This window comes from Peromyscus eremicus, chromosome 8a, assembly GCF_949786415.1.
Source record: "Peromyscus eremicus chromosome 8a, PerEre_H2_v1, whole genome shotgun sequence".
NCBI lineage: Eukaryota > Metazoa > Chordata > Mammalia > Rodentia > Cricetidae > Peromyscus > Peromyscus eremicus.
In genome coordinates this window covers 81003020-81016203 of record NC_081423.1, presented here as the reverse complement: position 1 = coordinate 81016203, position 13184 = coordinate 81003020, and the positions used below count along the sequence as shown (strand labels likewise).

Genomic DNA, 13184 nt, shown 5'->3' with positions numbered 1-13184 from the left:
GGTTTTTGCGACAGAGTCTCAGGTTGGCCTCGAACTCAGAATCCTCTTTCCTCGCCTCAGCCTTAAAGTGCTGGGATCACAGACGTGCACCACCACATCCATCACACACTTTTAAAGGACTTTTGTTCTTCCTCTGCTTTTAGCCATCTCCCTCAAGAGCTATTATGCTTAATGCTCATGCTTAATGCCTGTTATATGCAGGAAAAGCTCCTGGGGAGGACTGGACACCAGGGTCAAGATCTTGACCCTTAGATAACCACCGTTTTCCCTGTCAGGACATGCCATTACTTCCCGGTCTCTCCTCCCTCCCCTAAAAGAGGAGTCTCAGGACAGTTATTTACAAAGATTTATTACAGCATAGGAGGAGTTCAGGCCTGGAGTCAGGGAAGAAGGGGAAGAGAGCCAAGCAGCTGGAGGACAAGGAGAACCAAGCTCCCCACACTGTGTGGCCCCTCTAAGGACATATACTAAGTGGCATTCCTGGCACCAAAGCACAAACGAAACGCAACAAGCAGCCTCTGCCAGTCCAACTTGCAGGCACCCAGCAGGAATGGGACAATAGGGGAAGACGTTCAAAATGTTGAGGCTGTGGAAAAGAATGTCTGAGACCTGAACCCCTGGTGAGAGGGGTAGGGACTCAAAGACCCCCCCCCATAGGAAGAGGGGACAGAGGAGGAGATTTCAGGGCACTTGCAGGCTCTCGGTACCTCCTTTCCCCAGACCTTAGAGTCCTGCCCTGTGGGTCTCCTGTGCCCAGCGGAGTGGATCTAGAGAGGAGAATTGTGAAGAGGGAATATTTGTTTCTGGTCTTCTGAATTTTCCAGTGTGGGCTCTCTCCCCTCCCCCTCCCACCGGGTAAATAGAAGAATGACTGGCAGGGAGAGGCATCGGGGACTCTGGGCTTCAGCCAAAGCAAACATAGATCAGCCTTAGTCTTCTAGAAGTCAGAAGCCGCAGCCCTAGCAGATGAAAGAAAGGGTACAAAGTAGGGTGTGGACAGAGTGGGTTTCTGGGGAGCACTTCCTCCTGGAGATGCAGGACTCTGAGCTTATGTATCAGGCTCATGGAGGGGTAGGGCGCTGAGGCTCCTCCCCGGGCTCTGAAAGACAAGTAGAGAGGACTCAAGGCCTGGCTTGATCGACGACGAGGTTTCCATCCACCTCCCCACCCCACACTCCAAAGCTCACCACTTAGTGCTGCTCTGCCTTCCACTTGGTCCTCAGAGTTTCCATCTCTCTGGGGCTCGTCCAGAGGAGGCGGACGCTCCCAGGGCCCCTCCAGACCCTGGCCACAAGTTAGCTTCTGCCCCACTGGAAAAGAGGGCATACAAACATAGACTGAGTGCCCATCTGGTGCCCTGCAGCATGAGTGATGACTGGTGGCTTGTAGCAAGTTTCTGAGGCATCATCAAATAATGGGTCGAACACTGGACCGGACAGCTCTCCCTATGACCGGCCATGTGACTTAACTCATAGGCACTTTTCTGAAGGAAATATTATATAAGAAGGTAGGTGTAGATTACCTTAGATAAGATTATACCTGCATGCCGGGCGGTGGTGGCGTACGCCTTTAATCCCAGCACTCGGGAGGCAGAGCCAGGCGGATCTCTGTGAGTTCGAGGCCAGCCTGGTCTACAGAGCGAGATCCAGGAAAGGCGCAAAGCTACACAGAGAAACCCTGTCTCAAAAAACCATAAAAAAAAAAAAAAAAAGATTATACCTGCTGGGAAGCTGACTTACGCCAGTAATGCCAGCAGTCAGGAGGCTGAAGCAGGAGGATTGCTTTGAGTTCAAGGTCAGCCTGAGATACATAGTTAAGATTCAGGCCAACCTGGATTGCAGAATGAGACCCTACCTCACACAAACAAGGAAACCAAAAAACCCTCTCGAGCAGCCCAGAACTGGTGGTACCCTAGAGTCACCCAGGAGTGCTGGAAATTGATGTTGCTCCTTGGTGGTCCCAGGGACTTCTTCCCCTTCCTAAGGAAGCATCTCTCATCAATTTTCCACCTGTTCTGGGGGGGGGGGGGTGCGTCTCAGAGGGAGCTCACGCAGCCTTTGCAGCCCGCTCACACCCTCACAGCCAGAGATGCAGACAGGAGACCCAAGTCATCTTGTCCGGGCCCAAGGGCTGAACGTTTTAAGTGGGAGACTGCTTGTCATTCCCATAAATGATGGAACTAAGTCAAGCAGTGGTGGCACATACCTTTAATCCCAGCACTGGAGAGGCAGAGGCAGGCAGATCTCTGTGAGTTCAGGCCAGCTTGGTCTACAGAGCGAGTTCTAGGACAGCCAGAGCTTTTGCATAGAGAAACCCTGTCCCAGTGGGGGGAAAAAAAGAAAAAAGAAAAAAAGGTCCAAAAAAAGGGGTCCAAAAAATTTGATATTTGCACCAGGCGGGATAGACGTTGCATAGCCTCCTGTGGCCAGGCCTGGAAGCTACAACCACAGGAGGGGGTGAGGTCTTTCTGCCCAGTTGTTTCGGTGTCAGTATCTTCTGTGGGTTTTCTGGCTCTGCGGCCTTCTATGTAGGCATTAGGTGCCCTATCTCCAGGCTGCTGAGTGTAAGGGGTGCTGACCAGATCAGTTCTTAAATCCTTGATTCCATATCTGGACACTAGAGGGCACTCTCCCAACTCATACTAGGAAGGAAAAAGTCTCAAGGGTCCTGGAGAGGGCAAACCAACCAGTCTCCTGAAGCACAGCAGGGGATTCAGAAATGCCCGAAAGGGAATACTGGGCTCTCTCTTTATCCCTGAACCTCCTCACAATTTGCTTCTATGGATAGGAAGTTCTTTTTTGGGTCTAGCTTCAACTGTCATGTGCCTTGCCTTAATTTTTAGAAAGAGATGAACAGTGGGAAAAACCTAGTCAAGTGAAGGATTAACCAAGGCTAGGGGATGCCAGGTCTCCCCAAATCTGGCCATAGAAAGACATCACAGGATACTTCTGGAAGAGCCATGCCTGAGCCATGGTAGCGAAACCACAGACCACAGCCCCTTCAGCTTACCAGTTCCCCTGCTGAATTTCAGGACTTCTGCCTGGCTATCTTCCTCTTCGTCCTCCTCTTCATCCTCATCCTCGTCTTCTTCATCATCTTCTCTTGGGTACCCCAGCTCCCGAAGCTCCCCTAACTCATCCTCCTCCTCCGAGGCCTGGTTCTCGTTCAAGTTGCTGATGGTCTGCAGGTGGGACTCAGCAATGCGCTGCACAGCTGGTGAGGGGAGGGACCCAGGGAGACCCAGGGTCAGCCAAGCTGCAGAGCAGCCCATGCATGCAACTGAAGCAGAGACGATGCCCTAAGGAGCCCAAGGTCAAGGGTAAAGGGCCACAGTTCACTTCACTGGGAGAATCAAACTAAGGTGGGAGCAAAAGGGAGTACATTTGATCTTATTGGCTCTTAAGCTGTTCCCAGATGCTAGGCACCCCCCCCCCCCCGAAACTGGCACCAGAAAACTCCCCTACACCACAGGACACCAGGCTGGGCAAGACCAGGCTAGCATGGCAGCAGCTTAACATTCTCTGGCCAGGGAGCTTACACAGCCAGGTGCCCAGTACTGGAAAGTGTCTACCAGGGCTAACCCCAGGCAGAAAGTGTCAGGCCCATGGGCCAGAGCCATTTTCCCTGACACTGTTCACAAAGACCCACCTTGCTGGGCTTCCCTGCCCAATACTGCCGCCATTAGATACCAAACTGCACCTCTCCCCCAGGCTTCCAAAACAGGGACAATCCTGAGCCTGAGGTCACAGCACTCTGCAGCCAGTAAAGTCCTTGCCGGGCAAATGGACCATTCAGATGCAGCCCTCACAGTCTTGACCCATATCCCTAATCTCCCAGCTCCCTCTGCGGTGACCCAGAAAGCAGCAACAGCCCACCACCAGCAGCACCAGGAAGACCTGCTCAGATGCAACCTAGGAAAGGAACAGTGTGGGCGGCTTCCCCAAGACGGAAGGGGGGGGAAGGGGAAAAAGGGATGGGCTGGGGGTTCTGGGGAATGGCAAGGTTTGAAGGAACATTGTTAGGTTAAGACTGGGATGGAGGGAGCGGGGATGCAGATCAGTCAGACCGCCTGCCTAGCACAGGCCTGTAATTGAAGCACCCATAAGGTAGAGGCAGGAGGATCAGGGGTTCAAATGCATCCTCAGCTACACAGTGAGGTCTAATCTAGCCTGAGCTACATAAACAACCCCCTCAAACAAAACAAGACACTAGAGCAGAGTCAGCAAGGGACCAGGGGCTATCAGGATTTTAGAGCAGGTGAGAGGCTTGGTCCACAGCCTCCAGCCTAGACTCTTTGCAGTGGTCAGTGCTTCTTGGCTAAACAGCCCAGGGGGTAGGCTGGAAACCTCCGGTGCAGCAAGCAGGGCCCTGCACTCCTGCCAACTCAGGGACAGGCACAGAGGGCGCATTGTGTGTGCCCAATGCCCCGCCCTGCCCCCAGCTCCAATCCTACCTCTTCCCGCTGGCTGTGGGCAAGCTACCCAGGCAATAAAATCGCAATAAATTGCCCTGCCCTGGCCTTGGGGACCCGGCAAAGTTTCACCTTGAGCCAACTGAGAGAGCTCTGACCTAGGAGCACCCTTTACAGCCCCCAACCCCCATCCCCGCTCCCCTGAGGCTTAGTGCTGTCCACCCTTCCTGGAGGGCTCTTGAATCCTGCCCTACAAAACCCAAACCCTGCCAGACACTTGCCCTTACCCAGAAAGGGCTAAGCTTGCCAAACAGAACCATCTTGGTACAGAAGGCCTCTGGGCTGGGGGAGAGGAGGTGGCAGGCAGTCGGGGGAGGAGAGTTGGTTCGTGATCCACCGTGATGATAGGTGTGTACAGCACCCGTGCGGTGCCCCGTGAGCTCCTGTTCGCCTTACTCAGTCTCTCATGCCTCGCTGGGCCTTCTAAAATCTACTCTTTCCTTGCCACACTGTCTCCTGCTTTTACCTCTCCATGTCTGGGACCCTAAAATCCCCCTACTCCAAGTCTTCCTTTTCAAAATTCAAGAACCCCAGTACAGCCCTCTCCTGACTCCTCCTTTGCACATCCCTGCTCTCCCTACCCAGAAGCTGGGACAGGTATGTCTTTGGTCATCTTTTGGTACACAAGAAATTTCCTGGCCCTAAACTCCTACCTCAGCACACTCCCAAAGTGCATAACCAAAGCCAGGGAGGACTGAACTGGAGGGGTGTAGCTCAACATTACATTGTGTGCTCAGTGTGGAAGACCCCGGCTTCCATCCCCAGCACCTACCTCCTCAAAAGACTCGGGGGCCGGGCTGCTTTCCACCCAGCCTGGAGTGCAGACCAGGCAGATTATTTCTTTTAAGACACAGTCTTGCCTGGCGGTGGTGGTGCACGCCTTTAATCCCAGCACTCAGGAGACAGAAGCAGGCAGATCTCTGTGAGTTCAAGGCCAGCCTGGTCTACAGAGCGAGATCCAGGACAGGCACCAAAACTACACAGAGAAACCCTGTCCCGAAAAACAAAACAAAACAAGAACAAAAAGACAGAGTCTCTTGATGTATCCCAAGTTAGTCTCAAACTCACTGAGCATGATCTCGAACTTCTGATCCTCCAACCTCCACCTCCCGAGTGCTAGGTTTACAGGCCTGTATGTCACCACACTTGGCTTATGCGGTGTTGGGGATCGAACCCAGGGCCTGGTGTGTGCTATACAAGCACTCTCGTCCCCAGTCTCAAGGCCAAGTTCCTGTACCCCCCCCTCTTGGAAATGTGCCCCTTGTCTTCACGCCTGCTTTCGGTCCTTCCACACATCCCTACAGGAAGTCCTTTCACCCTGCCACTCGTTCTGCCTTCCTTCCTCCCTTCATTTTCCTGTCCCGTTCTCCTGGCCTTCTCTCCTCTGTCCCCGGGCTTGGCAGGCAGGCGGGGCTGCCAGGTGCACCTGTTGACCTTGGCTGGTGCTGGGAAACCATATTAACCGTCCCCCCCCCCCCGGGGGGAGGTCTCAGCACACCTTTCCCCCACCCCCTCTGAGGAGAAGGGGTAGGCTAAGCAGGAAGGCCTCCCGTGGGGGTGGGAGGCAACTGGCACCTAGTCAGGAAGAGGCCCTAGGCATGCTCATTTGCAGCTGCTCCTCCTTCAGGTACATCCCCACAGCTCCCTGGCCAGAAACTGAGTCTCCAGCTGTCCCTAAAATCCTGATTCATACCTCCCAGCCCTTTGCACACCTCCTTCCTCTGCCTGTCTTTTCTGGCCCTTTGATTCCATGAGCCTTCTTAGCCTCCTCCCTTCCGCAAACTCTCCCTGACCTTTAGAGGTGAGGGTCTGGGGACCAGGGAACAAGTCCCTCCTTTTTCACTCCCCCCCCCCAAGACAGGGTTTCTCTGTGTAGCTTTGGAGCCTGTCCTGGATCTCACTCTGTGGACCAGGCTGGCCTCGAACTCACAGAGATCCGCCTGCCTCTGCCTCCCCTGGGACTAAAGGCGTGTGCCGCTGCCACCCGACCATTTTTCACTTCTTTATGAGACATGGTCTTGCGGTGTTGTCCTAGCTGGTCTGGCGGTCACTGTGCAGCCCAGGCTGACCTCATGTCCATAGCAATTCTCCTGCCTCTGCCTCCTAAGTGCAAGGATTACAGGTATGAGCCACCAAGTATGACAGGGGATTTTATTTTTGAGTGGTTTTTTGTTTTTTTGTTTGTGTTTTGAGACAGGGTCTCACTACGCAACTCTGGTGGCCGGGCACTCTCTACAGACCAGCTTTGCCTTGAACTCACAGGAACCTGCCTTCCTCTCTGTCTCCAAAAGGCTGAGTTTACAGACCTGTGTTCCACCACACTGCCTTTACCCTTTACCCCAGCATTAGGGCTGTAACCTGGGGCCCTCTGCATGTCAGTCAAGTGATCTGCCACTGAGCTACACTGTGAGCCTCTAAATCTTCCTCATCTTATTTTCCCACCAATGAGATCTGGTATACATGTCAGGAATGACATCTTTTCATCTCGACAGAAAAGCAGTCAAGGGGGAGTCCTGGACGCAGACCTGCACGTAGGAGTGGGACCTGAGGAGAAAGCAGGGGTAAGCACTGGCCCAGCAGAGAGGTCTCCAGAGAGTCTCACTTCAGTGCTTGTCGTCCTGTGGGGCTGGCCAGCTCTCCCTCCCGCCCCCTCAACTTACTGTGAAGCCAACAGCAGCCCTCTCCCTGCCTCTGGGAGCCTAAGAAAGAACTAGTCTCCCAAGTCAGGCAGTGATTTGGTGGCAGACCTTCCCAGGGACAGTGGCACCAGCTTACATTTCCTCTTCCTCCCCTATGTCAGCCCAGCTGCAGGACTCCGGGAGACCACAAGACAGATGGAGGGGTGAGGTTAGTACCTTTCAGTGAGGGGGGAGTGTAGGCACAGGGGTTGGATCTCTTCGACTTCAGGTGGTGCCCCTCTCCAGAGGTTCTCTACAGGGAAGAGGCAGTTGAAACGGACTTCCCAGAGACCCCCTTCCCTCCCCCCTCCCTCCAATGGCACAATTCTGACAGATGATCAAGCATGGGACACCTAGGCCAAGCCTCGTCCCCATCGGCAGAGGCTTAACTCTGGCAGGACCCAGAGTCATGGACACCCCACCCCACCCAACTCAGAGAAAAGGTGACCCTCAGAACAGGATCTTTCCAGGGAAATGCAACTGATATGCTAACATATCCTGTGGTGGCCCCGGTGGCTGGTTGGCTCAGCAGGCATCAGTCTACCCCACCCCCGGCAGCTCAGCTAAGTGTCCTTCCACCTACCGGAGGAAACTCACCTGGTGCGGAGAGGCCTCCTCCTCTGAGAAAAGTCACCAGGCATACACCAACCATGACGGAGGAGGAGGAGGAAAAGGAGGAAGAGAAAAAGAATCAGGTTACTTTCCCCACAGCCTCAGTCTTTGGGACAGCCCTTCCCTCCTGGTGCCGACAGGTGTCAAGACAATAAACCAACCCAGCGGAGTCTCCAGCCTGTCCCCCTCACATGAAAGGCACCAGAGTTGGGACAGAGAGCCGGGAATGGGCCCTACTTACCTGGAGACGGATGCTCTGAGAGCCGGAACAGCATGGCAGGGGTTGGTCTCCGACGCCGGATCTAGGGAGAGGGGAGACAGGATAAACCCTGGATAGGGCCCCTCACCATCACTCTGAGCCAGCTGGAGGCAAGGCTTTGGAGTCCTCAGGGAGCCTGGGGATCAAAGGCAGCTCCAGGGATGAAAAGCATCGGGAGGCCCAGCAATGTGTTCAAGGTCACACAGCACACTGGGTCCCAAAGACTAGAGAAGCCGTCCACGGAGGCCCAGACGGTCCCACGGCACAGCTGCTACAGAACCTTCTCTAGAAGCCCGAGCGGGTTAAACTCCTGCCGCCCGCTTGAACACGCTCAAGGAGGAGGTACCCACGGCTCTACCCACCAGAGGTCAGCCTGAGGACTCCAAAGCAGCCGGACTCAGCTGTAGGAATCTGAGCCCCAGACACCCAGTGGTCTGCTGGAGTCTTTGGGGGTTGGAGTCTGGGTCCCTGGCACAGTCTTTCTCAAGCTGTGGGATTCCTCACCCAGTTCTCATGAAAAAAATGTAAAATCGTTCTCCTTGCCCACCCCTAGCTTGGCAATGAGACCAACCGTCAGTTAATTAGGTCCCCTTGGAGCTCCAGGGAAATGCGGAAAGGACTAGGTAATTGAAACTCAAACACTGGCTGCCAAAAAGCTGCTTAGGTCCAGGCTTCAGCCCACCCCAGCCAAACACCCCAAGCAGGGTTTTGCCCAATTCGCACTGCCCTCTTCAGAGCCAGCCAGTGGCATCTCAGCAACAAGTGTCCTTGCTAGGTCGTGGAGTACAGACCTCTGCCTCCACCACCTCCCCCTCACGTCTTTGTAGATCTCCCAACCTCCAAGGCAGGCAGTTCACCTCCCTGGGGTTGCGGCTCTAGGTCCTGACAGCAAAAAGTAGTCAGAACAAGGTTCTGGGGACCCCAGACCAGGCCTATAGGGTGAAACTGTGGTCAACTAGACCATGAAGTTGAAATGACAGCCCCAGACGCCTAAACTGGGTGCATCCCCGGGGGTGCCACCACGGTAACTTGGTCCCCGTGGGAAAAGGTCTAGCCTAGCGGGACTACGTAAGGGCCAAAAGGGCAATCCCACGAGCGGACTGTCTCCGGACGCCCGCTGCCAGAATCCTCCTGCCCAAGATCGGCTCAGAGGTCTGGGGAAAAGTTGCTTGGAGTCTCCAGCGAACTTCCCGCCCTGCGGGGTACCCGGCCGCGACCCAGGCGCGGTCCAGCAGAACAGCTGGGCTGCGCTGGGGGGTGCGTGCTGAGGGCGCTACGCGAATGGGGCGCGATCCCCTTACCATCTCCACCTGTCGGGGGTCGAGCTGACTGGGGGGCGCGGGCACCGAGAATTGGATCTTCTTGCGGTCCTTGGGGTCCATGGCGGGCTGCACGCCTGGGGTGTTGGGCTGATCCCTGCTCCGCTGTCCGGAGCTGCGGGGGGCGCGAGCTGTGCGGAGGAGAAGGAGCGCTGTCCCCGCACCCAGGAAAATCTCCGCGACCCGCGAGGGAAGCGCTCTAGGGCCAGGAGGGCTGGACCGCGGGGCTCGCCTGAGGCGCCCGGCTCGGCGTCCCCTGCCCCGGGCTCGCGGTCCCCGCGCCTCGGTTGCGCGCTACCGGGCTGGGGTGCGGGGGTTCCGGCTCCTGGCCTGCGCTCCCCACGGGTCTCGGTGGGCTGCCCTCGGCCTCGCTCCACCAGCTTCTATCTACCTTCCCTCTGCCTTCTTCCTCTCCGCGCCTCTGCCTCTGCTGGCTGCACCCCACAGGTCCCAACCCTGGGGTCCCAGCCCGTCCCCTCCGCCAGGGACTGGCGCCTAGGCGCTCGGAGGGAGGGCTTAGGAGAAAGCGGCCAATGAGCATCGAGAAGCGTGTTCTCCCGGGGATGGGAGGAGGGTGCAGAGAGCGAGCCAGGGCCGGGGGGAGCGGCCTGGGGGCCCCCTGCCGTCTCCCCAGAACTCGGCTTTGCATTATTGATGGAGTCCAGCCGCGAAGCTAAGGGGAGGGGCGGGGGGGGGGGCAGCTGGAGCTGGGACTCTGGCCTTAACCACTTGGGGGGGGGGGGGGCCCCCGGGACGTGGAGTTTCAAGGGAGGCCTGTGAGGTCGAGAAGAGAGTGCCAGCATGTCACGCTGTGAATGGGGGTGTCCTAGAAAGCGAGTGTGAGAGAGGTGTGCGGGGGAGGACACCTGTCAGTCATCGTGGTAGGGAGTATGTGCAAGTGAGTGCCAGAGGCCTGGAGTGCTAGAGCTGGGGAGGGTGGGGGTCGGTGTGGTGTGAGTGTGTGAGTCTATGTAAGTGTGTCAGAGTGTCAAAGATGCGGGTGTGAGTGGCAGCGTGTGGGAGGACTGCGTGTGTGCGGGGGAGGGTGTGGGTGTGGAGGAGGATGTTAGAGGCTGTCAAGGTGATGGGCAGGCGGGTGCCAGCTTGCGGGGGGCCTGTGAGGAGAGCCTGTGCAGGAGAGGGGCTTGATGAGGCTGAGAGTGTGAGAGCAAATTCCCCGGGGGAGAGGGGGATGAGTCCCTGCCACCACGTACCCAGCATTCACGTGTCTCCTGCCTTTTCTCCCCATCTTCTGGGGGAGGGGACAGAACCAACCAGGGGGCAGGGTTGGGGGGCTGCCTTAGCAGTACACGTGCCATCACGTGTGTGGGCTTGGAGCGTTGGGGAGCAGAGCTGGGGGAGAGAGGTGGGTGTGTGATCATTCTGAGGTGCCAGCCTCTTCTACAGATGTGTGTGTGTGTGTGTGTGTGTGTGTGTGTGTGTGTGTGTGTGTGTGTGTTATGGAGGAGAGGGGCTGCTTTGTGGGTTAAGTGGCCCGGTTTATCTGCCCAAGCCCTCGAGTCGCTGCAGGAGCTGGCGCTACCCTCTGTGGGGCTGGCAAGAAGGACTGAATGCCTCTCTGTAGCACCCAGAAGGGGTGTGTGTGGACCTGTGCCCGTGTGTGCCCTCCTGGGGCTCTGTTTGTGTTGGCTGTCCTCTCTCCTGGTCACTCTCAGGCCAGGAACAGCAGGGGCCCTCCTCACCACACCCCCAACTCCGCCAGCAACTTTTCCACTCCCAGCCCCAGCGCTGTGGCTCCGGTGGAATGAGAGGCCGCCGAGTCTTATGGAAACGAGGTCAGGGGCGTGCTGTTCTGCCCCAGACTCAGTGCCCTCTGGGGGATGAGAGGGAGAGAAGGTGCCAGGGGCCAAGCTTTGCTCTTGGGAATAGGATGTCCTGGTGGCCAGGCCCCACGTCCTCCAGCCCAAGCCTGGCCACAGCTTGTTGACATATATTCTCTGGGAAACAGCCCATGCTGGGTTGCTGGCCCAGGACATGGGCATCTCTGCCAGTCCCTAGCTTGGCCCAGGACCCCTCTTCCAGATGGGGTGTGGTGGGGAATGTCAAAGGCCAGTTGTCAGCGTGTTGGGAGGATAAAGAGGTACATGGCCAGACAGCAACCTGGGCAGCCTTTAGGCCAAAGTTGGAGTAAGAGACAGGAGCATACCCTGCTGGGGCACTTGAGGAAGGGTATGTGGTGAAGGGCCGAGGGCAGGGATGAGGCTCTGCCCCCGCCCCGCCCCGCCCCCAGTGCCCATTGGAAACTTATGGAAACACACTGGTTGACCTAAACAGTTAGGACGGGTTCCCCCTCCCAGGGTGCCTGGGTAGGGAGACAAGAGCCCAATTTGTTCCCAGAAGAGGGGTCCTTGGGGACAGCGGTGGTCTTCACCTCTTTGCCCAGCTGTGTCTGGGTGTGTAATGCCTCTGGTTCCTCAGTCCTGAAAGGAACCATGAAAGGTAGGGAGAGATATGTGTGCATGGGGGACAGGCAGAAGGGGAGGGACACAGAGCTAGGAGGGCCGGGGAGGGGGTCGCGGAGAGAGTGAAAAGGAGAGACAAAGGGAAGTCGAGAGGAGAAAGCCTCATGACAGAAGAGATGGAGAGAGAGTAAAAATAGCTGGCATTAAAGATAATTGCAGCTCACAGCTCTGCCCTCCGTTAGGAATTAAATGAGGTTTTATTACTTTGATTTTTCTCTCCTGGATCCTACGCGACTTCTCAGGAACTTGGGGAAAAGTTTTTCCGGTGGGCGGCCAGGTGGCGGAGGCTGCGTGGGTGACAGAGAGGAAGGGAACAGGGAACTGGGGAGGGAGGGACAGGGGCGAGGAGTGGGTACAGGACGGTGGGGGTGGCGGCGGCGGCGGCGGAGCCCAGCCAGAGTTAGAGGGGGGGGGGCTGGACAAACAGGTGGGAGGGCTGAGAAGCCAGCGTGACTTCCATTCACTTGGGCTTGGAATTAATCATATGCAAATGAGATGTAAAAATAATGTCACTCCTGGGTTATTATTCTTGAGTTGGAGGCACAGGCGGTTAGGTCCAAAGAACAATTTCAAGTCCTCGTTTGACTTCATTCCTGCTTGCTCGGACTAACGAGGTTGTTTAGTGGCGTGTCCGTTACCTCATCTCGGGTGTGAGCACTGTCTGGAGGCAATGTTCTCTCTGGTATTTGCTTTCTCTTCTTGACCCAGTCCCTGCCTTGCAAGAGCCATTACACCCTCCTTCTCTGGAAGACGACTTGGGGAAGGTGCTGTGAGGCCTTTGCTCTCATTTGAGGAGGTGAAAAAGGTCAATCACCTCCCCCCACCCCCTTTTTTTCCCTTCCTCAATCCAAGCATATAAGTTCACATGGACAAAAAAAACAACCCATAGTGGGACATCCTTGGATAGGAATCTCAGGTCCGAGGCTTATTGTGTGAACGTCGACGACTTTCTCTGCCTCTCCTCGCTTCTGTAAGTTTCATAGCCCACCTTGCACAGTGGCTGTGGTGTTTCAACAGGATAAAAATTTAAGCCCCAGTGCAGTCTTCCACGGTTTGGTCCTCCCCGCTGTTTCAGAGATGAAGTTCTGTCGATGACCAGCAGGTGGCAGAATCGGCCAGGGTTCGGGCCGCTGCACCGCTGGCGATGTGGGTCTGTAGTTGGGCATCCCACAGGTGACCTTGGCACCACCACCGAGCAGAGCTGGAACTGCAAAGAGTGGCATTGTGGCAGCTGAAAGGGAGGAGGCCCCAGGAAGTCCTGGGACGCAGCTTTAGAGGAGCTGGGGAAAACTAGCTGGATACACAGGGTCATCTTTCCCTGCTGCGGAGGGAAGAGGAGAGCGATTGGGGAAGCGAAGGAGG

At 56.2% G+C, this 13184-nt stretch overlaps 1 protein-coding gene across 1 annotated transcript; it reads right to left on the bottom strand.

The window, feature by feature from the left end:
- Nucleotides 1-332: 332 nt before the first annotated feature.
- On the bottom strand, nucleotides 333-9832 carry Ppp1r1b (protein phosphatase 1 regulatory inhibitor subunit 1B). Its single transcript, XM_059271683.1, has 8 exons — nucleotides 9731-9832; nucleotides 9322-9470; nucleotides 8003-8063; nucleotides 7747-7769; nucleotides 7327-7402; nucleotides 3010-3213; nucleotides 1188-1310; nucleotides 333-1099 (listed from the first exon to the last, which is right to left on the bottom strand). Exons 2-8 carry the CDS (start codon nucleotides 9400-9402, stop codon nucleotides 1062-1064), a joined length of 606 nt encoding a protein of 201 aa, XP_059127666.1. The 5' UTR covers nucleotides 9403-9470; nucleotides 9731-9832; the 3' UTR covers nucleotides 333-1061.
- Between the last annotated feature and the right edge of the window lie 3352 nt (nucleotides 9833-13184).